This window comes from Rhinoraja longicauda, chromosome 33 (genome assembly GCF_053455715.1).
Source record: "Rhinoraja longicauda isolate Sanriku21f chromosome 33, sRhiLon1.1, whole genome shotgun sequence".
In the NCBI taxonomy this organism is placed as follows: Eukaryota; Metazoa; Chordata; class Chondrichthyes; order Rajiformes; family Arhynchobatidae; genus Rhinoraja; species Rhinoraja longicauda.
In genome coordinates this window covers 2,824,356-2,849,797 of record NC_135985.1, presented here as the reverse complement: position 1 = coordinate 2,849,797, position 25,442 = coordinate 2,824,356, and the positions used below count along the sequence as shown (strand labels likewise).

Sequence of the window (25,442 nt, the reverse complement as noted above, 5' to 3'; positions counted from 1 at the left end):
CATTGAAGCATTTGGATAGGTAGGAAGTAAATCAGTCATAAACAGCAGAGTCATGGTGTTTCAAGATGCTCTTCCTTGCTTTAATTTCCCCACCAAGACATTATCGGCAAGCGTAACACTTCTTCAAACGGCAATGGAAAGCCGACACAGTACCTCTGCCTCAGAAAATATGAGTCAGGACCCAAAGCACAACCTCGATCACTTGGAGGCAACAATGCTGACAGCTGAGCCACAGATAGAACTGTTGGAAAACCACAGAAAGGCTGTCACACCATTCTCATTTTCACCCTGGCCACACCTAACAATGGCCTGTATCATCGTTACTTGTTTGCATATTGTTCATTCATTTCTTCTACATCACCTAGTTCTCTCGTTTCCCTTTCCCCTGACTCTCAGTCTGAAGGGTCTCGTCCCGAAACGTCACCTATTCCTTTTCTCCAGAGATGCTGCCTGGCCCTCTGAGTTACCCCAGATGCTGCCTGACCCTCTGAGTTACCCCAGATGCTGCCTGGCCCTCTGAGTTACCCCAGATGCTGCCTGACCCTCTGAGTTACCCCAGATGCTGTCTGGCCCTCTGAGTTACCCCAGATGCTGCCTGACCCTCTGAGTTACCCCAGCTTTGTCCATCACCATTTCCTCATCCTGTTTTTAATGACTGACCAGAAATCCCACCAATTCGATGGGAAACTCTACATTTTCTGGTAGATTTTCTCACGACAGTTCCCTTTTTGTTTCTAACAGCAATCACAAATACAACTGCAATAAACCGATTTATTCTTATTGCTTAATTAGTAAACAACATTCCATAAACTGTCTGCTCCACATTTCCGCCCACACCCTTAATCTTTGCCATTCTTTCAACACATTCTTGTTTGATGTGATTTCTGTATAAAATCTTCGCGTCTACTTATTAAACTTGGTTTATCTTATTTCCTACAGGACTGGGTAACAGAGCACAATCAAACTTACCACTTAAGTTAAGGTGTCGTAAAGGCTAAGGGCGTCACGGTGGCGCAGCGGTAGAGTTGCTGCCTTACAGCGAATGCAGCGCCGGAGACCCGGGTTCGATCCCGACTACGGGCGCTGTCTGTACGGAGTTTGTACGTTCTCCCCGTGACCTGCGTGGGTTTTCTCCGAGATCTTCAGTTTCCTCCCACACTCCAAAGACGTACAGGTTTGTAGGTTAATTGGCTTAGTAAATGTAAAAATTGTCCCTAGTGGGTGTACGATAGTGTTAATGTACGGGGATCACTGGGCGGCACGGACTTGGTGGGCTGAAAAGGCCTGTTTCCGGCTGTATATATATGATATGGTATGATGTATCTCTAAACTAAAGTCCTTAAGGGCGGCACAGTGGCACGGCAGTCCTGACTAGTTCAGATGTTTAGTTTAGTTTAGAGATACAGCGTGGAAACAGACCCTTCGGCCCACCGAGTCCGCGCCGACCGGCGATCCCCGCACACGAACACTATCCTACACACGCCAGGGACAATTTAACCGAGCCAATTGGCCTACAAACCTACACAACGTTGGGATATGGGAGGAATCCAGTGCACCCAGAGAAAACCCACGCAGGTCACGGGGAGAACGTACAAACTCTACAGACAGGATCAAACCCAGGTCTCTGGCTCTGTGAGGCAGCAACTCTGCCGCTGCGCCACCGTGACGCTCAAATTGATTGAATTCCATTCCCTAATCAATTATTACCCGAATCTCAGGCAAACCTTTCCTTCTGAAGAAAGATGACAAAGATAAACGTTCAATTTTTATTTTCTTACTTTAATTTGTGATATTATTGTTTGAAGGACACACATTACCTCTGTTTACATTGAGCCATGGTAACTTTATATAAACAGTGCTTATCGAAATATCCCTCACAAGTTTGACATTTCCTCTTTTGCAACTTTGACATCCTGTTTCCTGGATCTAGCCAATCCTCTATACTTCTGTTTTCCCTCGCCACTTTCATATGCCTTGGCAGTCTTATTAGATAAATAGAGTTGACGATGTGTAAGTGTCTATGGTGAGTGTGAAGTCACATTGTGTTTTGAACACCTCCCGTCTCAAGGGGATATGGGGTCACAGTTTAAGAATAAGGGGTCGGCCATTTAGGACTGAGATGAGGAAAAGCTTTTTCACCCAGAGAGTTGTGAGTCTGTGGAATTCTCTGCCATAGAAGGCAGTGGAGGCCAATTCACTGGATGTTTTCAAGAGAGAGTTAGATTTAGCTCTTAGGGCTAAAGGAACCGAGGGATATGGGGAAAAAGCAGGAACGGGGTACTGATTTTGGATGATCAGCCATGATCATATTGAATGGTGGTGCAGACTCAAAGGGCCAAATGCCCTCCTTCTGCACCTATTGTCTATGTTTCTATGTTTCGAGTTTCACACGTCCTCTCTTCTTATCTACCTCACTAATGCTACGAAGGTACAGAAGCCTGAAAATTGTCACCATCAGGTTCAAGAACGGCTTCTTTGCAGCAACCATCAGGCCCTTGAACAGTGCACAACACTAACCTCATCAACCATGAACTGTGGACGGTGTCTTTGGCACATTCGAAGGGCCGAATGGCCTCCTCCTGTAGCTATTTTTCTATGTTTCTACGTTAGGGCACTAAGGTGACCCAGAACTAAGCACGCCATTATATTATTCACAAAGTGCTGGAGTAACTCAGCAGGTCAGGCAGCATCTCAGGAGAGAAGGAATGGGCGACGTTTTGGGTTGAGACCCTTCTCTCCTGAGATGCTGCCTGACCTGCTGAGTTACTCCAGCATTTTGTGAATAAATACCTTCGATTTGTACCAGCATCTGCAGTTATTTTCTTACACTACCCATTATATTATTGATCGGCAGAGCTAACTTTGTGCCAGAATTTGTACTAAAAGTTCATTTTGCACAATCACCTCTGCAGATTTCCATGACATTTTTTGTCATGTTTAGGGTGGAGCAGCGGTAGAGTTGCTGCCTCACAGCACCAGAGACCCGGATTCCATCCTGACTACGGGTGCTGTCTGTACGGAGTTTATAACGAGAGAGCTCGTTACTCTGGTGAATAACACCACGAGAGGTTTCACATCCAGATGGGCTGCATTTCAATGACTCCCTCCCACCCTGAAACACTATCCGACTTTACACATTTTGGTCTGAGATGCAGATTAAACCTGCACGCCTCAAATCCAGTAGGCGGTAATGACAAGAGTCAACTCAACAGAAGATATTGAGTTTGGTTCAGTATAGCATTTCCGATCAGTGGCTGATCTATCTTTCACAGCTCACTAAATGTCAAGAGTGAATGAGGAACAACTAAAATATTAAGAGAGTGGATTTAGAATGGAGGTGAGGAGGAACATCTTTAATCAGCGGATGTTTCTACTGGTGGGAGAGTCCAGGACTAGAGGGCACAGCCTCAGAATAAAAGGACATACCTTTAGAATGGAACATAGACACTAAATGCTGGAGTAACACAGCGGGACAGGCAGCATCTCTGGAGAGAAGGAATGGGTGACGTTTTGGGTAGAGACTCAAAACGTTAAGTAAGAAGGATCTCGCACCAGAACGTCACCCATTGCTTCTCTTCAGAGATGCTGCCTGTCCCGTCGAGTTACTCCAGCATTCTGTGCCTTTCTTCGGTGTAAACCAGCATCTGCAGTTCCTTCTCACCTGTAGAATGCAGATGAGGAGGGATTTCTTTAGCCAGAGCGTGGTGGATCTATGAAGTTCGTTGCCACAGACGGCAGTGGAGGCCAAGACATTGGGTATTTTTAGAGCAGAGATACAGGTTCTTGATTAGCAAAGGCTCAAAGGTCACAGGCAGGAGAATGGGGTCGAGAGGGAAAGATAGATCAGCCACGATCGGATAGCAGAGGAAACTCGATGGGCTGAATGGTCTAATTCTGCACTTACGTCTTGTGATCTAAAGGCGAGAAACATCAATGAATCAGTAACAGTGGAGAAAAGAGCACTGATGCATGAGAAATGCATGACTGAACAGCAAGCTGGGCTAACGTACCAGGCATTTCCAAAAGGTGGTGTTACTGTGGTAACCACTTATTAGTGGTGAACTTTTTTGAAACCTGAGTGTCTGAATTCTGGCCTAATTAAAAAAGGGGACAGGGAAGGTTCTGGAAACAAAATGTCACCTAGGCGATAAACCACACTGGAGAGATAATTTCAAAAAAAAACAAAACATAATCAGTTTTGAACTTTTGAAATGCTATTTGTAGCTTTTAGCTTGCGACTCAGCCCTTCACAGCATAGTAACACAGCTGGGAGAGATGGCTTCATCTGCCAGAGACCCGGTTTCAATGCTGATCTCAGGTGCTGGCTGTGTGGAGTTTGCACCTACGTTCTCCCTGTCAACGTGAGGGTTTCCTACAAGTTCTCTGGTTTAAGGTTGTAAGTTCATCAGTGATAGGACTAGAATTAGGCCATTCGGCCCATCAAGTCTACTCCTCCATTCAATCATGGCTGATCTATCTCTCCCTCCTAACCCCATTCTCCTACCTTCTCCCCATAACCTCTGACACCCGTATTAGATTTTTTTTAGATTTCGAGATACAAGCGCAGAAACAGGCCCTTCGGCCCACCGGGTCTGCGCCGCCCAGCGATCCCCGCACACTAACACTATCCTACACCCACTAGGGACATTTGCCCAGCCAATTAACCGACAAACCTGTTTGTCTTTGGAGTGTGGGAGGAAACCAATGATCTCGGAGAAAACCCACGCAGGTCACGGGGAGAACGTACAAACTCCGTACAGACGGCGCCCGTAGTCAGGATCGAACCCGAGTCTCCGGCGCTGCATTCGCTATAAGGCAGCAACTCTACCGCTGTGCCAACGTGCCGCCCGTACTAATCAAGAATCGATCCAACTCTGCCTTAAAAAAATCCACTGACTTGACCTCCGCACACTGGCAAAGAAATCCACAGATTCACCGCCCTCTGACTAAAAACATTTCTCCTCATCTCCTTCCTAAAGGAAGTTTCCTCCCACCATCCCAAAGATGTGCAGGTTTGTAGACTTGACTTTAGACTTTAGTGATACGGTGCAGGAACAGGCCTTTAGCCCCACACCAGCCTGTGACCACCAGGTACACGAGCACTATCCGACTCACACCAGGGACAAGTTACGATTTTACCGAAGCCAATTAACCTACGAACCTGCACGTCTTTGGAGTGTGGGAGGAAACCGGAGCCAACACACACAGGTACTTGTATATTTCTTAAGGTGAAGATTGATAGATTCTTGATTTGTTCGGGTGTCAGGAGTTACAGGGAGAAGGCAGGAAAATGGGGTTGAGAGGGAAAAATAGATCAGCCAATGGTGAAGTAATTCTGCTCCTACAACTTATAAACTTATGTCACAGGGAGAATGTACAAACTCTGAACAGACAGCACCCGTGGTCAGGATCGAACATGGGACTCTGGCGCTGTAAGGCAACAGCTCTACCGCTGTGCCACTGTGCCGACCGGTCCTAACGTCTTCTATGATACAGCATGTGGCGCAGTTGGTAGAGCTGGTGTCTCACATCTCTAGTAGCCGGGGTTTGACTCTGACCTCAAGTGCCGTCAGTGTGGACTTTGAACCTTCTACCTGTGATAGACCGGGCTTATAGACAATAGACAATAGGTGCAGGAGGAGGCCATTCGGCCCTTTGAGCCAGCACCGCCATTCAATGTGATCATGGCTGATCATTCTCAATCAGTACCCCGTTCCTGCCTTCTCCCCATACCCCCTCTCTCCGCTATCCTTAAGAGCTCTATCTAGCTCTCTCTTGAATGCATTCAGAGAATTGGCCTCCACTGCCTTCTGAGGCAGAGAATTCCACAGATTCACAAATCTCTGACTGAAAAAGTTTTTCCTCATCTCAGTTCTAAATGGCCTACCCCTTATTCTTAAACTGTGGCCCCTTGTTCTGGACTCCCCCAACATTGGGAACATGTTTCCTGCCTCTAACGTGTCCAACCCCTTAATAATCTTATATGTTTCAATAAGATCCCCTCTCATCCTTCTAAATTCCAGTGTATACAAGCCTTCATGCTGATGCTCCAGGTTCTGTCCACATCTCCAAGTTGCGCGGGTCAGGAGGTTAATGATGCTGGAGAGTGGCAGAAACTGCAGCAAACTCGTGAAAGCGTAGATAGAGTAACAATGGGATGGACACTGAATGATGGGCCGAAGGGCCTCATTCCGTACTACAACATGCTGCGACTATTTGTTTCCAACACTCACAGGCAGAACGGAATATGATGCACACTCATTCAATAACAGAGAAAGTTTATGAAATCAACTCGAAACTATAGACATTATATAAAAACACAAATAAGTCAAACTGGAAATGTTTTTGTAATTAATATGTTTTATTGAACTGAATAAATTTTATTCGCCAAGTCTGTCTACTAGGCTAATAAAACTCAATCTATTCAATAAAACATATTAATTCAGGAATAACAAGGAATTTGCCTTGGCGCTCTGCTCGCAAGTAACAGCACGTTACTTGCGAGCAAAGCTATTCCTGAACTCGTTACGCCCAGTTCCAGGAAAACCGTCAGGAACAAAAAAAATGATTTTTAACTTCCATCTTGGAAAAAGCCAGTTTAGATTTCCTTCTATTTTTACATGTCTTGATTTAGTACAAGGCGTGTAAAGTGGAAAGGATGCACAAACGCACAGACGTGATTTACGTCCCTTGTCGCCAAGAGTCACAAACGCACAGATTTAGCTGCAGAATACTTCAGAGGATCGGCAAGTCATGATATGTAGTATCTGATTTGTTTAAAGCTGTTCACTGTATCTTGGTACACACGACAATAATAAACCTAAACCATCTCCCTGACCCCGTGCTTCTCGAGATGGTTTCATTTTAGTTTCGAGATTCAGCGTGGAAACAGCCCCTAAGCCCACCGAGTCCGCGCCGACCAGCGATCACCCAAACCCTAGTTGCATGTTATCCTAAGATGCTAGAACAAGTCAGGCAGCATCTCTGGAGAAATCCCTCTTCACACCCTCTTCTACAGTCCACGCTATCCAAGTTTTGCATTCAACACACCAATTAACAGAAACCAATCAACCAACAAACCTGTACGTCTTTGGGATGTGGGGGGGGGGAACCCAGAGAAAACCCACGTGGTCCTCACAGGGAGAACGTACAAACTCCGTGCAGACAGCACCTGTAGCCAGGATTGAGCCGCAGTCTCTGGCGCTGTGAGGCAGCGACTCCACTGCCGTGCCACCCACTGCAAGCTGTAGGTGAGGCACTGGGGATTGTACGGTCAATAGTCTCCCTGGACTCACCTCCTGAGGCACTCTGCCCACCACCTCCAGCAAGGACATCGTCGGTGAAGCTGCTGAAGTCCTCCTCGCTGGGAGAGCTGGCCACGGCACTTCAAGGCTGTGCACCAACTCGACCGAACGTCCTCAGTACTCCCTCTGCACCACTGCCCCCACCCCTCAACATCACGCCCCCGCTTCCCTGCTCAGCTCGCGGACGGAGCTCCTGGTAGCACCCCTCCTTCCAGCCCGCTCCATCACCTGCAGCTTCCTGCCGCTTCTCAGCACTGCCTGCCGCTCAACCCCCCTCTCCCCGACCTCCCACACCGCTCCTGGAGACCGAGGAACAACATCTCATCCTGTGACTAAGCCAACATCACTCTTGTCTCAACAATGAGATCAACATCTCCAGATAATCAGCATCCCCAGCTTCCTGTTTTAGGTTTCAGATCCTTTGCATCCACAGTATTTTCCTTTTATAATTTCACATAATGATTCTGCTTCCCCCGTTCACACCCACACTCGAGACCAGATCCTTTGTTTCATCACGTCCTGCACCATCGCTGCCGTCTTTTAAATCTCTCCCACCTCTCCCATCGACACAGCTCATCCCAATCACTCTCACGTCTCTGCATCTCAAACCATGCTAATGTCTCTCTTATACCGGCGCCAACAAACTGAAACGTTGGGGAGACAAGAGAAACTGCAGATGCTGGAATCTTGAGCAAAGGTCTTTTGCACAGAGAGTGGTGGGTGGCTGGAACGTGCTGTCAGTGGGGGGTAGTGGTGGAGGCAGATGCCATAGTGCGTCTAAAAGGCACACTGACATGCAGGGAATGGAGGAATATGGATCACAAACTGCCAGAGGAACTCAGCGGGTCAGGCAGCAACTGTGTAGGAAGGAACTGCAGATGCTGGTTTAAACCGAAGATAGACACAAAATGCTGGAGTAACTCAGCGGGACAGGCAGCATCTCCGGAGGGAAGGAGTGGGTGAAGTTTCCGGTCGGCCAATCTGTATACACTGGCATTTAGAAGGATGAGAGGAGATCTTATCAAAACATATAAGATTATTAAGGGGTTGGACACGTTAGAGGCAGGAAACATGGTCCCAATGTTGGGGGAGTCCAGAACAAGGGGCCACAGTTTAAGAATAAGGGGTAGGCCATTTAGAACTGAGATGAGGAAAAACTTTTTCAGTCAGAGAGTTGTGAATCTGTGGAATTCTGTGCCTCAGAAGGCAGTGGAGGCCAATTCTCTGAATGCATTCAAGAGAGAGCTAGATAGAGCTCTTAAGGATAGCGGAGTCAGGGGGTATGGGGAGAAGGCAGGAACGGGGTACTGATTAAGAATGATCAGCCATGATCACATTGAATGGCGGTGCTGGCTCGAAGGGCCGAATGGCCTCCTCCTGCACCTATTGTCTATTGTCTATTATCACCCATAGTCAGAATTGAACCTGGGTCTCTGGCGCTGTGAGGCAGCAACTCTACCGCTGCGCCACCATTTCTAGCGACTTTCTCTGTGAACTAGTTCAATTTAATCAGCGTTTTACCCTCTTTTTAGTTCAACGTCTAAACAACAAAGTAGGATGACATCTGGGTAGGCATGCAAAGACAACCTTGCAATTAGCAAAGAGCCAGCATACAATCCCAAGCATAAAAGGAAAAGGTACCGATTAAAACAAATAAATAATAGAGTCCCAATGGGTAAAATCTGACGTTCAGCATTTCTAAAATGAGGGAATGATTTACCAGGAGATCACAGCGAAGGCAGGCAGCGATCTGCACAGCACAGGCTCCAAGATCGGATAGACTCAAAGTGCCGGAGTAACTCAGTGGGACAGGCTTCATCTCAGGAGAGAAGGAATGGGCGACGTTTCTGGTCGAGACCCTTCTTCAGGCACAGAGATGAAATGGGGCTCGGTGATGAACAGCCACAAGGAAGGGCAGCTTCCGAATGAGCAACGCACACGGGCGGAAAATGGATTCCCCATGACAGCGTGCGGTCCCCTGGAGCACCAGGGATTCCACAAGCAAACTGCATCATCTCAGCTACTGGGACCACAACACAAATAGAAACCGGAAACACTCCAAACACATGGCAGGTCAGGCAGCAGCTGTGGATAGGCAAGCCATTAACATTCAAGGTCAACATTGCCCAGCAATCACTGACAAGGTAGCACCCAGAAAAAGCTTTGAACTGTACCTCGGTACACGTGATTAAACATAGAAAATAGGTGCAGGAGGAGGCCATTCAGCTCTTCGAGCCAGCACCACCATTCATTGTGATCATGGCTGATCGTCCCCAATCAATACCCCGTGCCTGCCTTCTCCCCCTATCCACTGATTCCACTAGCCCCAAGAGCTCTATCTAACTCTCTCTTAAATCCATCCAGTGATTTGGCCTCCACTGCCCTCTGTGGCAGAGAATTCCACAAATGCACAACTCTCTGGGTGAAAACGTTTTTTCTCACCTCAGTCCTAAATGGCCTCCCCTTTATTCTAAGACTGTGGCCCCTGGTTCTGGACTCCTCCAACATTGGGAACATTTTTCCTGCATCTAGCTTATCCAGGTTGTGTGAGTGGGCGGATGCATGGCAGATGCAGTTTAATGTGGATAAGTGTGAGGTTATCCACTTTGGTGGTAAGAATAGGAAGGCAGAGTATTATCTGAATGGTGTCAAGTTAGGAAAAGGGGACGTACAACGAGATCTGGGTGTCCTAGTGCATCAGTCACTGAAAGGAAGCATGCAGGTACAGCAGGCCGTGAAGAAAGCCAATGGAATGTTGGCCTTCATAACAAGAGGAGTTGAGTATAGGAGCAAAGAGGTCCTTCTGCAGTTGTACAGGGCCCTAGTGAGACCGCACCTGGAATACTGTGTGCAGTTTTGGTCTCCAAATTTGAAGAAGGATATTCTTGCTATTGAGGGCGTGCAGCGTAGGTTTACTAGGTTAATTCCCGGAATGGCGGGACTATCATATGTTGAAAGACTGGAGCGACTAGGCTTGTATACACTGGAATTTAGAAGGATGAGAGGAGATCTTATCGAAACGTATAAGATTATTAAGGGGTTGGACACGTTAGAGGCAGGAAACATGTTCCCAATGTTGGGGGAGTCCAGAACAGGGGGCCACAGTTTAAGAATAAGGAGTAGGCCATTTAGAACTGAGATGAGGAAAAACTTTTTCAGTCAGAGAGTTGTGAATCTGTGGAATTCTCTGCCTCAGAAGGCAGTGGAGGCCAATTCTCTGAATGCATTCAAGAGAGAGCTGGATAGAGCTTTTAAGGATAGCGGAGTCAGGGGGTATGGGGAGAAGGCAGGAACGGGGTACTGATTGAGAATGATCAGCCATGATCACATTGAATGGCGGTGCTGGCTCGATGGGCCGAATGGCCTCCTCCTGCACCTATTGTCTATTGTCTATTGTCTATCCAGTCCTTTTATAATTTTATATGTTTCTATAACCTCTCGTCCTTCTAAACTCCAGTGAATACAAGCCTAGTCTTTTCAATCTTTCCACATATGTCAGTCCCGCCACCCCAGGGATCAATCTCGTGAACCTACACTGCACTGCCTCAATTACAAGGATGTCCTTCCTCAAATTAGGAGACCAAAACTGCACAAGTATAATTAAAACACAAAGTACGTGCTATAACTCATGGGTAAGCACTCGTGAAAACCAAAGCATTATCTAACTATCCAACTACATATTCCAAAATCATAAACTAAAATAGACAATCAACAATAAACTAAACACAAACACAAATGTCACCTCTCTCTCTTTTCACCAGGCATTGTATGGTGGTGCAGCGGTAGAGTTACTGCCTCACAGCGCCAGAGACCCGGGTTCGATTCTGACTACGGGTTGTCTGTATGGAGTTTGTACATTATCCCCGTGACCTGCATGGGTTTTCTCAGAGATCTTTGGTTTACTCCCATACTCCAAAGACGTACAGGTTTGTAGGTTAATTGGGTTGGTACAAATGCAAATTTTCCCTAGTGTGTTTGTAGGACAGTGTTAGTGTGAGGCCCAGCACAAATTGGAAGAACAGCATCTCATATTTCACAGGCAGTTTACACCCCAGGGGCATGAATATTGACTTCAACTTCAGATAGCTCCTCTGTCCCTCCCTTTCCCCTCCCAGTTCTCCCACTGTTTTCGTGTCTCCGACTACATCCTATTTGTCCCGCCCCCTCCCGACATCAGTCCGAAGAAGGGTCTCGACCCGAAACGTCACCCATTCCTTCTCTCCTGAGATACTGCCTGACCCGCTGAGTTACTCCAGCTTTTTGTGTCTACCTTCGTGTGCGGGGATCGCTGGTCGGCACGGACTCGATGGGCCGAAGGGCCCGTTTCCACGCTGTATCTCCAAAACCAAAAAGCCAGGTGCTATCTGATAGCAACTATTTCCTACATTTTCAGATTTTATTCTGGGTTTTTTTTCCCCCCTTATACATTTTCATTTATTGGGGAATTATAAATTGAAACATTTAACGTCACTACATTCCTCTGCTCAGGAGAATATTCGCTGACAAATGTGTTCCACAGATTTACTACCCCCTGACTAAAGAAGTTCCTCCTCACCTCCTTTCTAAAAGAGCGCCCTTTAATTCTGAGGCTGTGACCTCTGGTCCTAGACTCTCCCACCAGTGGAAACATCCTCTCCACATCCACTCTATCCATGCCTTTCATTATTCTGTAAGTTTCAATGAGGTTCCCCCTCAACCTTCTAAACTCCAGTGAGTGCAGGCCCAGTGCTGTGAATCGCCCACCCAATCATTCCTGGAATATTCCTGCCTTCTTCCCAGGACCCCCAACACCCGAGCTAATCAATAGCAAGGAAAGTCACCTGCACTTTCAACACAAACCCCAGTCCTGTGCAGTCTGCTTGGCATTACCTGCAACTAGGGGTGCCAACTATCTCACTCACAAATACGGGACAAGGTGACGTCACCGCCCCACGTGACCTCACCCAGCCAGCGGCCGCGTGCTCCCGCTCCACCAATGGCGGCCGCCTGGGCCGGGAGGCGGGTTACTACGCAACCACCGTTAGGCGGCGCCCGGGCGTACGGGCCTAGACTGTCCGGAGCTAAAATGACGGAAACCTATAGTGTCGGGACCTAAAAATGTCGGGGCCTAAAAACCGTCGGGGCCTAAAAAGCGTCCCCCGGGCCCAATACTGGACAAGGGCAGTCCCGTACGGGACAAACCAATTTAGCCAAAAATACAGGAGGTCCTGGCTAATACGGGACAGTTGGAAACCCGAGCAACACAACTAACTTAGACCTCAGTCATGCAAGCTGATCTAACATGTCCTCACGCATACTCTACCCGGGCCCACCCACTGCCTAACTTGTCAGAAGGACTGGGGGGGGGGGGGGTAATCGATTCAGACGGTGGCGTGCCATTCCTGATGACCTCCACATGCGATGTCATCGCCTACGTAAATAATCGGCCTTAACGTCAGTGGCAGAACCTGCTTCCTATCAATTTGGTTGCAAACACTTAACGTACAACTCAACTGTAAACTCGAGCCACCCCATGGGTACGTGACAGTGTGTGGTTTTGTTGAATAATTTAGGCAGCCAGTCACTATTGATCAAACTTTCTATCCATCAGCCGTGTGCAGGAAGTGAACCAAACAGAGACTGTTGACCTTGAGGTTACGTCGTAGGATCGCGTGGTCTCGCAGTTACACTGCCGTGGTGCAGCGGGTAGAGCTGCTGCCTCACAGCGCCAGGGACCCGGGTTCCATCCTGACCTCGGGTGCTGTCTGTGTGGAGATTGCACGTGCTCCCGGTGTTGGTCTCGTCTCAGATTCTGAACAAATAGGCTGGAAACAGAGAGAAGCCAGGAGAGTGGGGTGGAGAGTGGGGTTGAGAGTGGGGTTGAGAGTGGGGTTGAGAGTGGGGTGGAGAGTGGGGTGGAGAGTGGGGTTGAGAGTGGGGTGGAGAGTGGGGTGGAGAGTGGGGTTCAGAGGGGGAAATAGGTCATCCATGATCCAATGTCTGAGTAGACTCGATGGGCCGAATGGTCTAATTCTGCTCCTTATGTCTTAGTTTAGTTTTTAGTTTAGAGATACAGCGAGTGAAACAGGCCCTTCAGCCCACCGAGTCCACGCCAATCAGCGATCCCAGCACACATTAACACTACCCTACACACACACACGAGGAACAATTTTTGCGTTTATACCAAGCCAATTAACCTACAAACCTGCACGTCTTTGGAGTGTGGGAGGAAACCGAAGATCTAAGAGAAAACCCACGCAGGTCACGGGGAGAACGTACAAACTCCGTACAGACGGCGCCCATAGTCGGGATGGAACCCGGGTCTCTGGCGCTGTGAGGCAGCAACTCTACCGCTGCACCACTGTGCCACCCGGTCTCTCTCTTTTCTTTTGGAGAAAAGGAGTTCAAGTTTTCACACCGTGCATCTTGTCCCCTGAGATTGGCATTTCTGAATCATCGAGTTACTGAAGCCACAATAATCACGCCAAAGAGGTCAAGTATCTTATTATTCAAACAATGACTGACTGTTTGACTCAGAGGGAGCACTAATGTCAGTGCAGATTATCAAAGGGCCTTCACAAAATCAATACCTTCCCGGGTGTACGACAGAAGGCTCTTCAGTCTTGACATCAGTAAGAAGGTAATTGTTTGGTATATTACATTTGGAGAACAGCGCTTATTTTTAAATACATGACATTACCAGCAGGCACAAATCAAAAGTATACTTTCACTTCCCGGTCTCAAGCAACTGGTTAGTGGAATTCCACTATGAGAGCAATAGGCAGCCAGGAACGTTTCAGTGCGAGCAGTGGACCGACAGAATCTTTATTCATCAGGATGGAAATATCAAATACTCACGAGAAGTATTGATACTAGAGGGAAAAGATGGAAGGGGCAGGGGCAGGGACAGGGACACGGACACGGACACGGACGCGGACGCGGACGCGGACAGGGACAGGGACAGGGACAGGGACAGGGACAGGGACAGGGACAGGGACAGGGACACGGACACGGACACGGACACGGACACGGACACGGACACGGACACGGACACGGACACGGACACGGACACGGACGCGGACACGGACACGGACGCGGACACGGACACGGACACGGACACGGACAGCTGGAACAAAGTGCCAGACATGATGTGGAGGCAGGCACGATGGTGACATTTAAGGCTTTGGACAGGCACTGGGATAAGCAGGGAACAGAGGGACATGGATCACGTGCAGACAGATAAGGGTTGGTCTTATCATCATGGGCAACACGGGCATTGTGGGCCGAATGGCCTGTTCCTGTGCTGTACTGTTTTCTCTACAAAGTTACACTTTCTTTTGGGTGAAGTATATCACAGCGACCAGTCTTGGTTAGGATTCTAACGCGACTCCTTGATCTGAACACCAAAGAAACGCTCTCGTTCCCACACGGTCACAGTGATACAGCACAGAAACAGGCCTGCCAGCCCAACATACCCACGCCGACCAACCTGCCCCATCTACAGCAGTCCCACCTGCCTGCTGTTGGACCATAGCCCTCTTTCCATACACCCACCACCCTCTGTGTAAAAAGTTACCCTTCAGGTTCCTATTAAATCTTTTTCCCTTCACCTTAAACCTAAGTCCTCTGGTTCTCAATTCCCAGACACTGGAAAAAAACTGTGCATTTACCTGATCTATTCCTCTCATGATTTTGTACACCTCTGTAAGATCACCCCTCATCCTCCTGCGCTCCAAGGAATAGAGACCCAGCCTGCTCAACCCCTCCCTGTAGCTCAGTCCCTCAAGTCCTGGCAACATCCTGGTAAATCGTCTCTGCTTTCAAGCTTGCCAACATCTTTCCTATAACATGGTGACCAAACCCAAACACAATGCTCTAGATGTGGCCTCACCAACGTCTTGTATAACTGTACCATGACCTCCCAACCTCTTTACTCTGACTGATGAAGGCCAATGTACCGATAGCCTTCTGAAACCACCCTCTCCGCCTGTGCCACCATTTTCAAGAAACTTTGCACCTGCTCTCCCAGATCCCTCTGGTCCACGACACATGTTAGACTTACCAATGAACTCCTCCAATCCTCCACATCGGACCAGCCAACACTTACCGAGTATTTTCCTTCGGCCATTGCATCTGCCAGCTCCGTGTGCGGGATGGTTTCCTCATCATTTCCGCTGGATTCCTTCTCCGATGCGGACAACCCAATGGGTGGAGATGCTTCATTCTCAGGGCTGGGGTTGGTTGGTTGCTCGGCCTCCCCCGACAGTGTGGCCCCTTCCTGGAGGACCTCCTCTTCATTCCTCTCGTCCGCCTTCTTGGCCGGGGTGGAGGGGCTGCTGTAGTAGTTGGGGGCAAGGGACGGGAGGAGGGGGGGCGAGCAGTCCTCGCTGTAACCCTTGACAACCTGCAACATGTCGGGCTCTGACACGCTCATCCGCTGGTCCAGGAGGTGTCTCTGCAAACCCCCCTTCCTCTTGACGGACATCTTGCCCTTCAGGTTCTGCAGGAGGGGCTTGGTCTTCGCCCGAAAGGACCTCCACCTGGTGATCTCCTTCTGGTCGTCCATCGCGTCGGACATCCTGCCAAATCCTCACATCGAGCGGCAAAAAAAAAAAAGGAGGTGGGACTCTGGCCAACGTCAGGAGAAACAGGATCTGTGGAAAGAGAGCAAACAATGGGAGGCTTTGTATCTTCATCATGACAGACAATTCAACCACAGGAGCTCAATACACCATGTTGAACGGAAACCATCTCCCTGCAACAAGAATGGACTTGGATCTTTGGCCAGTAGCAAGGGGGAGAGGGTTGGGCTCAGGTGAAGAGGCCAACTAAAGCTTCACTGGGGCTTTGTACGTAGAATGTATTAACTTGATGCTAATGATGTTGAGTGGCGCAGCGGTAGAGTTGCTGCCTCACAGCGCCAGAGACCCGGGTTCAATCCAGACTACGGGTGCTGTCTGTACGTTCTCCACGTGACTATGCGGCTTTCCTCCCAGGTGCTCCGATTTCCTCCCACACTCCAAAGACGTGCAGGTTTGTAGGTTAATTGGCTTTAGTAAAATTGTTCCTGGTGTAGGAAAGTGGAGTGTGTGGGGATCGCTGGTCGGCGCGGACACGGTGGGCCGAAGGGCTGTTTCTGTTTGGTATCTCTAGACCAAACTAAATGTAGAGATGTGACAACACTCTGGATGAGAAGAAAGTCTTGTACCGTTCTTGTATTCGCATAGATAGAACGTTACACAATACAGCACGGGAACAGGCCCTTCGGCCCACTATATCGATGCTGAACATAACCCTTATCTACCTGTATGTGATCCGTATCCCTGCATGTCCATGTGCCTACTCAAGGGTTCCTTCAATGCCGTTATCATATCTGTCTCAACCCTACCTTAAAAACTTGCCCCTCTCAACTAGAGAGCTCCGCCCTCTAGTATTTGTTTGTTTCCATCCTGGGAAATAGGTTCTGACTGTCGATCCTATCTATGCCACTGATCATTTTATTTACTTCTATCAGATCTGCCCACATAATGTTTTTGAATAAAATTTATTTTTGAAATATTATCAAAATGTTTCCAGTAGCAGAGCACTAATGGATGTGGAGATAGAGGGGGGGGGGGGGGAAGAGCCTTATCCTGGAACCAACAGAGCGGAACAGGTGTCATGGGGAGAAGGCGGGAAAATGGGATTAGGAGGCAGAGATCAGCCATGATTGAATGGCGGAGTGGACTCGATGGGGCCTCATGGCCTCATTCTACTCTGTAAACTGGTGAACAGTTGCTGCTAAAGGTGGTGACCATGATACTAAAGAGAGAGCTTCCATTTACACAGTGCCTTTCACACACTCTCGACATCGCTCAACACGACCAGCAGCAGCTCTGACCTTTGCCACAGAAACCAACAGTACAGTTACACAAACAGCAAGTCACCAATTAATGCTCCTGATGCCAACTTATTTACATCGGCGAAACCAAGCGCAGGCTCGGCGATCGCTTCGCTCAACACCTGCGCTCGGTCCGCATTGGCCAAACTGATCTCCCGGTGGCCGAGCACTTCAACTCCCCCTCCCATTCCCAGTCTGACCTTTCTGTCATGGGCCTCCTCCAGTGCCATAGTGAGGCCCACCGCAAATTGGAGGAACAGCACCTCATATTTCGCCTGGGCAGCTTGCAGCCCAGTGGTATGAACATCGACTTCTCCAACTTTAGATAGTTCCTCTGTCCCTCTCTTCCCCTCCTCCTTCCCAGATCTCCCTCTATCTTCCTGTCTCCACCTATATCCTTCCATTGTCCCGCCCCCTGACACCAGTCTCAAGAAGGGTCTCGACCCGAAACGTCATCCATTCCTTCTCTCCTGAGATGCTGCGTGACCTGCTGAGTTACTCCAGCATTTTGTGAATAAATACCTTCGATTTGTACCAGCATCTGCAGTTATTTTCTTATACATTATATAATTAATGCTCCTGGATCCACTGAACATTTTATTTTATTGTAAATCTTACTCAGAAAAGTTAGTGCAAGATGTATCTCCTATGAGGGGGTGAATCTGTGGAATTCATTGCCACAGACGACTGTGGAGGTCAAATCAGTGGGTAGTTTTAGGGCAGAGATTGACACCCTTACTAATAATGAATCAGTCAAAGGGAATAACGTTTAGTGCAAGATAAAGTCCAATAAAAGATAGTCCAAGAGTCTCCAATGAGGTAGATGGTAGGGCCGCTCTCTAGTTGGCGATAGTTTCAGTTGCCTGATAACAGCTGGGAAAATAATTGTCCCTGAATCTGGAGGTGTGCGTTTCCACAATTCTGTACCTCTTGCCCGATGGGAGAGGGGAGAAGAGGGAGTGATCGGGGTGAGACTAGTTCTTGATTATGCTGCTGGCCTTGCCGAGGCAGCGTGATTGAACAAGCCAAGGACATTGATGCTGGATTAGTAGATTTTCCAAAGTTTTGAATGGTATTCCCAATGTAATTTGATTTTTTTTTGATTTTTTAATATAGATTTCACAGTGATATAATAATTACATAATTATAATTAAATCTCTTGCCTGAAGAGAGGGGGGGGGGGGGGGTGAACGAGTGACAGGGGTGAGACTGGTCCTCAAGTCTCATTACAATTATAAAATTATTAAAAAGGATAGAATTAAAGTCAGATAATGCACCAGGCACGACCTAATGAAGATACGTCACCCAGTACTTGTGCAGATGGAGCAGAAACCGTTGGTGAATCTGGTGGAAATCATTGCTGTGGAGGCCAAGTCAATGGGTTTTCTAGGGTGGAGATTGACAGATTCGTGATGAGTAAGGGTGTGAAAGGGAATAACATTTGGTACAAGATAAAGTCCAGTAAAGTCCAATTAAAGATAGTCCGAGGGTCTCCAATGAGGTGGATAGAAACATAGAAAATAGGTGCAGGAGGAGGCCATTCGGCCCTTCGAGCCAGCACCACCACCACCATTCATTGTGATCATGGCTGATCGTCCCCAATCAATACCCCGTGCCTGCCTTCTCCCCATATCCCTCGATTCCACTAGCCCCTAGAGCTCTATCTAACTCTCTCTTAAATCCATCCAGTAGCTCAGGACCGCTCTCTAGTTGGCGATAGGATGGTTCAGTTGCCTGATAACATCTGGGAAGAAAGTTGAGCACTGTTGTGCAGCAATCACAGTGAACAGATTACTGAACAACATTATAACCTCGGTGTGTGCAGTCCGAATCACAGCTCCATATCACTCCTCCCTCCCGTACGATTAACATGATTTATCTATCACTCAGTATGTCCCTTCTTCATTTTGTTTCTTCACACACTTGTCTCAAAACCTATTCCTCACTTATGCAATTTAGTTTTGTTTAGTTTAGAGATACAGCATGGAAACAGGCCACTCGGCCCACCCAGTCCGTGCCGACCAGCGATCCCCGTACAACTAGCACTATCCTACACACACTCGGGACAATTTACAATTTCACGTAAGCCAATCAGCCTACACACCTGCACGTCTTTGGAGTGTGGGAGGAAACCGGAGCACCCGGAGAAAACCCACGCGGTCACGAAGTGAACGTACAAACTCAGTACAGACAGCACCCGTAATCAGGATCGAATCTGGGTCTCTGGCGCTGTGAGGCAGCAACTCTACCGCTGTGTCACAGCGCCAGCATGGCGGCCCTCCCTCCCGTACGATTAACATGACTTATCTATCACTGTGCACATTCCTTCCTCATTTTTTCTTCCCACACTGGTCTCAAAACCTATTCCTCGTGCATGCAATGGTTTCGAGGACTTTATACCAAGCCCACAACTTCCTCAAAGCGGCCACACACGTGGACAGAGTGGTAAAGAGGCCATGTAGAATGCTTGTCTTCATCGGTCACGGCATGAAAAATAAGAGTTAGAGGAAGTTCGGTTGCAGCTCTATTGTACTCTGATGGGTCCCAACCCAAAACGTCACCAATTCCTTCTCTCCAGAGATGCTGCCTGACTCACTGAGTCACTCCAGCTTTTTGTGTCTGTCTCCCATGATGTTACTGTGCTGATACATCTTTGGGGAAAAGGGCCTCTGAGAAGTGACATTTTAACAACTGGTTTCAGTCTTGGTTTCTTCAGAATATGTAGTACATAGAATAAAGGGGAAATGAAACGAACTTTAAAGCCATTCAAGGGAGGCAAGGTGACACAGTGGTAGAGTTGCTGCCTTACAGCGCCAGAAACCCAGGTAACATCCTGACTACGGATGCTGTCCGTATGTAGATTGTACATTCTCAATGTGACTGCGTGGGTTTTCTCCAGGTGCTCCGGTTTCCCCCCCACACTCCAAAGACGTGCAGGCTTGTAAATTCTCTGCCTCAGAAGGGTGGAATTCTCTGCCTTAGAAGGCAGTGGAGGCCAATTCTCTGAATGCGTTCAAGAGAGAGCTAGATAGAACTCTTAAGGATAGCGGAGTCAGTGGTATGGGGAGAAGGCAGGAACGGGGTACTGATTGAGAATGATCAGCCATGATCACATTGAATGGCGGTGCGTACAGGCCCGAAGGGCCGAATGGCCTCCTCCTGCACCTATTGTCTATTGTCTAAAATAATTGGCTTCTACAAATTGTTCCTGGTGTGCAGGACTGTGCTAGTATACGAGGTAATCGCAAGTCTCGATGGGCCGAAGGGTTTGCTTTGCGCTGAATTTCTAAACTAAACTATCATGCGGTACATTGAATAAAGAGGAAATGAAACTACCCTGGAAATCATTGAAGAAGAATTGCAGATGAAGGATTGAAGAATTTGCTTTTTGGGCGGAGAACAAACGGCAGCCTCAGGGTCCATTCCTAAACAGAGTATACTCTGGAAATACGAAGCAGACAGCCAAATATGAGGCTACACCCGAAGAAAACATTTGCAGTAATATCGCTGGTCTGCTTCAAAACTACACATGAAAATGAGACACACAGACACACACAGAGACACACAGAGACACACACAGAGACACACACAGAGACACACACAGAGACAGAGAGACACACAGAGACACACACAGACACACAGAGAGACACACACACACAGACACACAGAGACAGAGACACACACAGAGACACACAGAGACACACACAGAGACACACACAGAGACACACACAGAGACACACACAGACACACACACAGACACACACAGAGACAGAGAGACACACAGAGACAGAGAGACACACACAGACACACAGAGTCAGACACACACACAGACACACAGACACAAACAGAGAGACACAGAGAGACACAGAGAGACACAGAGAGACACAGAGAGACAGAGAGACAGAGAGACACACAGAGACACACACAGAGACACACACAGAGACACACACAGAGACACACACAGAGACAGAGAGACACACAGAGACAGAGAGACACACAGAGACACACACAGACACACAGAGTCAGACACACAGAGACAGACACAGAGAGACACAGAGAGACAGAGAGACAGAGAGACAGAGAGACACACAGAGACACACAGAGACAGACAAAGACACAGACACACACACGGACACACACAGAGACAGAGAGACACACAGAGACACACACAGTCACACAGTCACAGACACACACACAGACACACACACAGACACACACACAGACACATAGAGAGACACAGAGAGACACAGAGAGACAGAGAGACAGAGACACAGAGAGACAGAGACACACACACACACACACACACTACACACAGCCACACAGACACAGAGACACACACAGACATACAGACACACAGAGTCACAGACACACACAGAGACAGAGAGACACACAGAGACACACAGATACACACAGACACACACAGACACACACAGACACACACACAGACAGAGAGACACACAGAGACACACACAGACACACACAGACACACACAGAGACACACAGACACACACAGACACACACAGACACACACAGACACACACAGAGACACACAGACACACAGAGATACACAGAGACACACAAAGACACACACAGACACACAGTCACACAGCGTCACAGAGACACACACACAGACACACACAGACACACACAGACACACACAGACACACTTGCCCAGAGTAGGGGAAATTGAGAACCAGTGGACATAGGTTTATAAGGTGAGGGGGGAAAGATTTAATAGGGATTTTAGAGGGGTAACTTTTTTTTTTAAACGCACAAAAGGGTGGTGGGTATATGGAATGAACTGCAGGAGGAGGTAGTCGAGGCAGGGACTATCACAACATTTAAGAAACATTTACTCAGGTACATGGATAGGATGGGTTTAGAAGGACATGGGCCAAACGCACTGATGCAGCATGTTGGTCAGTTGAGTTGAAGGGCCTGTTTCCACACTGTATGACTGACTATGACTGGAAATTTATTTTCATCACAACTGTGCAACAACGCTCCTGATTCAGCTCCATTATAGCTGCTTGTGATGTGAAACGCAGCGTCATTTTCACACTGCCAACCAATAAGTTACACCCTCCACCACAGATGCTCGATTCCTGCTGTCAGTCTCAGTAACAGTTTGCTGCTGCTAGCAGTGAGTTCACAGTCATTACGCCTCTAGTCGTACAATTGGCTGCACACTCTGGAATATTCTTCGAATCATCAGGAGTGACAAAACTTAGTTCAGTTTGGAGATACAGCATGGAAACAGGCCCTTCGGCCCACCTAGTCCACGCCGACCAGCGATCCCCCGCACATTAACGCAAGCCTACACGCACTAGGGAGAATTTACACTTATAGAACCCAAGCCAATTAACCCACAAACCTGCACGTCATTGGAGTGTGGGATGAAACCGAAGATCTCGGAGAAAACCCTTGCGGTCACGGGGAGAACGTGCAAACTCCGTACAGACAGCACCCGTAGTCGGGATCAAACCCGGGTCTCCGGCGCTGCAAGAGCTGTAAGGCAGCAACTCTACCGCTGCGCCACCGTGCCGCTCGACGGAACTTTATGCTTATTTCACTTTGAATTTTGACAATAGACAATAGACAATAGGTGCAGGAGGAGGCCATTCGGCTCTTCGAGCCAGCACCGCCATTCAATGTGATCATGGCTGATCATTCTCAATCAGTACCCCGTTCCTGCCTTCTCCCCATACCCCCTGACTCCACTATCCTTAAGAGCTCTATCTAGCTCTCTCTTGAATGCATTCAGAGAATTGGCCTCCACTGCCTTCTGAGGCAGAGAATTCCACAGATTCACAACTCTCTGACTGAAAAAGTTTTTCCTCATCTCAGTTCTAAATGGCCTACCACTTATTCTTAAACTGTGGCCCCTTGTTCTGGAGTCCCCCAACATTGGGAATATGTTTCCTGCCTCTAACATGTCCAACCCCTTAATAATCTTATACGTTTCGATAAGATCTCCTCTCATCCTTCTAAATTCCAGTGTATACAAGCCTAGTCGCTCCAGTCTTTCAACATATGATAGTCCCGCCATTCCGGGAATTAACCTAGTAAACCTACGCTGCACGCCCCCAATAGCAAGAATTGGCCGTTTATAAGTTCATAAATCATAGCCGTTCGGCCCATCAGGCTAAGGCTGATAAACTTGGAGTGGTCAATTTGGAGCACAAGGGAAGGGCAGAGCAAAACTTCCATCATTGCACAAGGAAGTGATCAATAAGTTCATGGAGCAGAATTAGGCCATTCGGCCCATCGAGTCTACTCCGCCATTCAATCATGGCTGATCTATCTTTCCCTCTCAACCCCATTCTCCTGCCTTCTCCCCATAATCCCCAACACATTTGCAGGGTGAGAATGATCCAGCATCACTTACTGTGGGAAGTTAGACGTGTGGTTTGGTTCAAAATCATGTTCGGCATTGTGGACTGAATAGTAGGACAGACCTGATGGACCGAGTGGCCTACTCCCTTTTGCTCCTTCCACAGAGGGTTTCCACAGTACGTGCAGTACAAATGGCAAGAGATTGCTGTTGCTTAACAGTCATCCAAAGGCCAAGATAAACTCGTGGGAGAAGTTTACAAATTTATACAAACAAATTAACAAAGATTTCACCCAGCACTGAAAACCATTACTCACTTCACTGCCAACATTCACCTCAACTCCTACTTTATTTTTCAGCAGAAGCCGAGAAGGGAAGCTGCTGAACGAGAACTGCACTTGAGGAAGACTTCAGACTTCAGAGATACAGCGCAGAAATAGGCCCTTCGGCTCACCGAGTCTGTGCCGACCCGTTACCACCCCGCACACGAACACACACACGCGGTACAATTTGTAATTTTACAGAAGCCAATTAACCTATTGGGCAAGGTACTGTTCTAATCTCCTTTAGTAATACAGCGCAGAAACAGGCCCTTCGGCCCATTGAGTCCGCACCGACCAGCGATCCCAGCACACTGGCACTGCCACACACACTAGGGGCAAGTTACAATTTTACTGAAGCCAATTAACCTACAAACCTGTGGTGTAAGAAAATAACAACAGATGCTGGTACAAATCGAAGGTATTTATTTCACAAAATGCTGGAGTAACTCAGCAGGTCAGGCAGCATCTCAGGAGAGAAGGAATGGGTGACGTTTCGGGTCGAGACCCTTCTTCAGACTGATGACGTTACAAACCTACAAACCTGTACGTCTTTGGAGTGTGGGAGGAAACCAGAGAGAACCTACACGGTCACGGGGAGAACGTACGAGCTCCGTACTGACAGCACCCGTAGTCGGGATCAAACCTGGGTCTCTGGCGCTGTGAGGCACAATGCTACTGCTCCCCCCACAATGTACTGGTTTATTTTCACAGACAGACAGTGGGAACACTTTGTGCAGGAAAGAACTGCAGATGCCGGTTTAAATCGAAGGTAGACACAAAATGCTGGAGTAACTCAGCGGGTCGGGCAGCATCTCTGGAGAGAAGGAATGGGTGACGTTTCGGGACGAGACCCTTCTTCAGACTGACCTTTATTTTACTGCTATTCAGGCAGAACGTACCATACATGTTGGCCAACCCACCGTACACAAGTACAATAAAAAGGTGATGCAAAAAGAGAAAGGGAAATAGTGCAGAATATAGGAATACAGCCTCAGAGACAGCACCGATTAACAAAGCTACGAGGGCCGCAGGATCGACAGGGTATGTAGATGGCAGAACAGAGGGGGAGGGGCAGAGTGGTAGAGTTGCTGCCTTACAGCGCCAGAGACATGGGTTCAATCCTCATCACAGGTGCTCTCTGCAAGGGGTTTGTACGTTCTCCCCGTGACCTGCATGGATTTTTCCCCAGAAGCTCCAGTTTTCTCCCACACTCCAAAGACGTACAGGTTTGTAGGTTAATTGGCTTGGAATAAATGTAAATTTGTCCCTAGCGTGTATAGGATAGTGCTAATGTGCTGGGATTGCTGATCGGTGCGGACTCGATGGGCCGAAGGGCCTGTTTCCACGCTGTATCTCTAAACTAAAAGGTGTTGCAGACAAAGAATAACCACACCAGGGCTATTTTCTCCATGAAAGGTTTTTTAAAGGACGACCTGATTCAGGAAGCCCTGGAGATTTGACAGGTAGATATTAAGAAGTCTTCCCTCTTGGAAGAAATCCAACACATATGGTGAAAAACACAAAACAGACAAGCAGCCAAGATTTCAATCATTCAGCACAGAGTGTCGGGGGTTACGTGACACAGAGGCAGAGGGTGCAGACACACTTAAAGGGAAAGAAAC

The 25,442-nt window shown here is 48.0% G+C and overlaps 1 protein-coding gene across 3 annotated transcripts in view; it reads right to left on the bottom strand.

The window, feature by feature from the left end:
* LOC144608913 (multiple C2 and transmembrane domain-containing protein 2-like) overlaps positions 1-25,442 on the bottom strand; it is a 208,529-nt gene that overhangs the window by 163,033 nt on the left and 20,054 nt on the right. Inside the window, exon 2 of one of the 3 annotated variants that reach the window (XM_078427154.1) lies at positions 15,391-15,937. In XM_078427154.1, coding sequence (XP_078283280.1) covers positions 15,391-15,861 — 471 coding nt within the window. In that variant the 5' untranslated portion in view covers positions 15,862-15,937. Of the gene's footprint in view, positions 1-3,661; positions 3,776-7,295; positions 7,430-15,390; positions 15,938-25,442 lie in introns of those variants that run through there. The other 2 variants (XM_078427155.1, XM_078427156.1) reach the window with 2 other exon arrangements.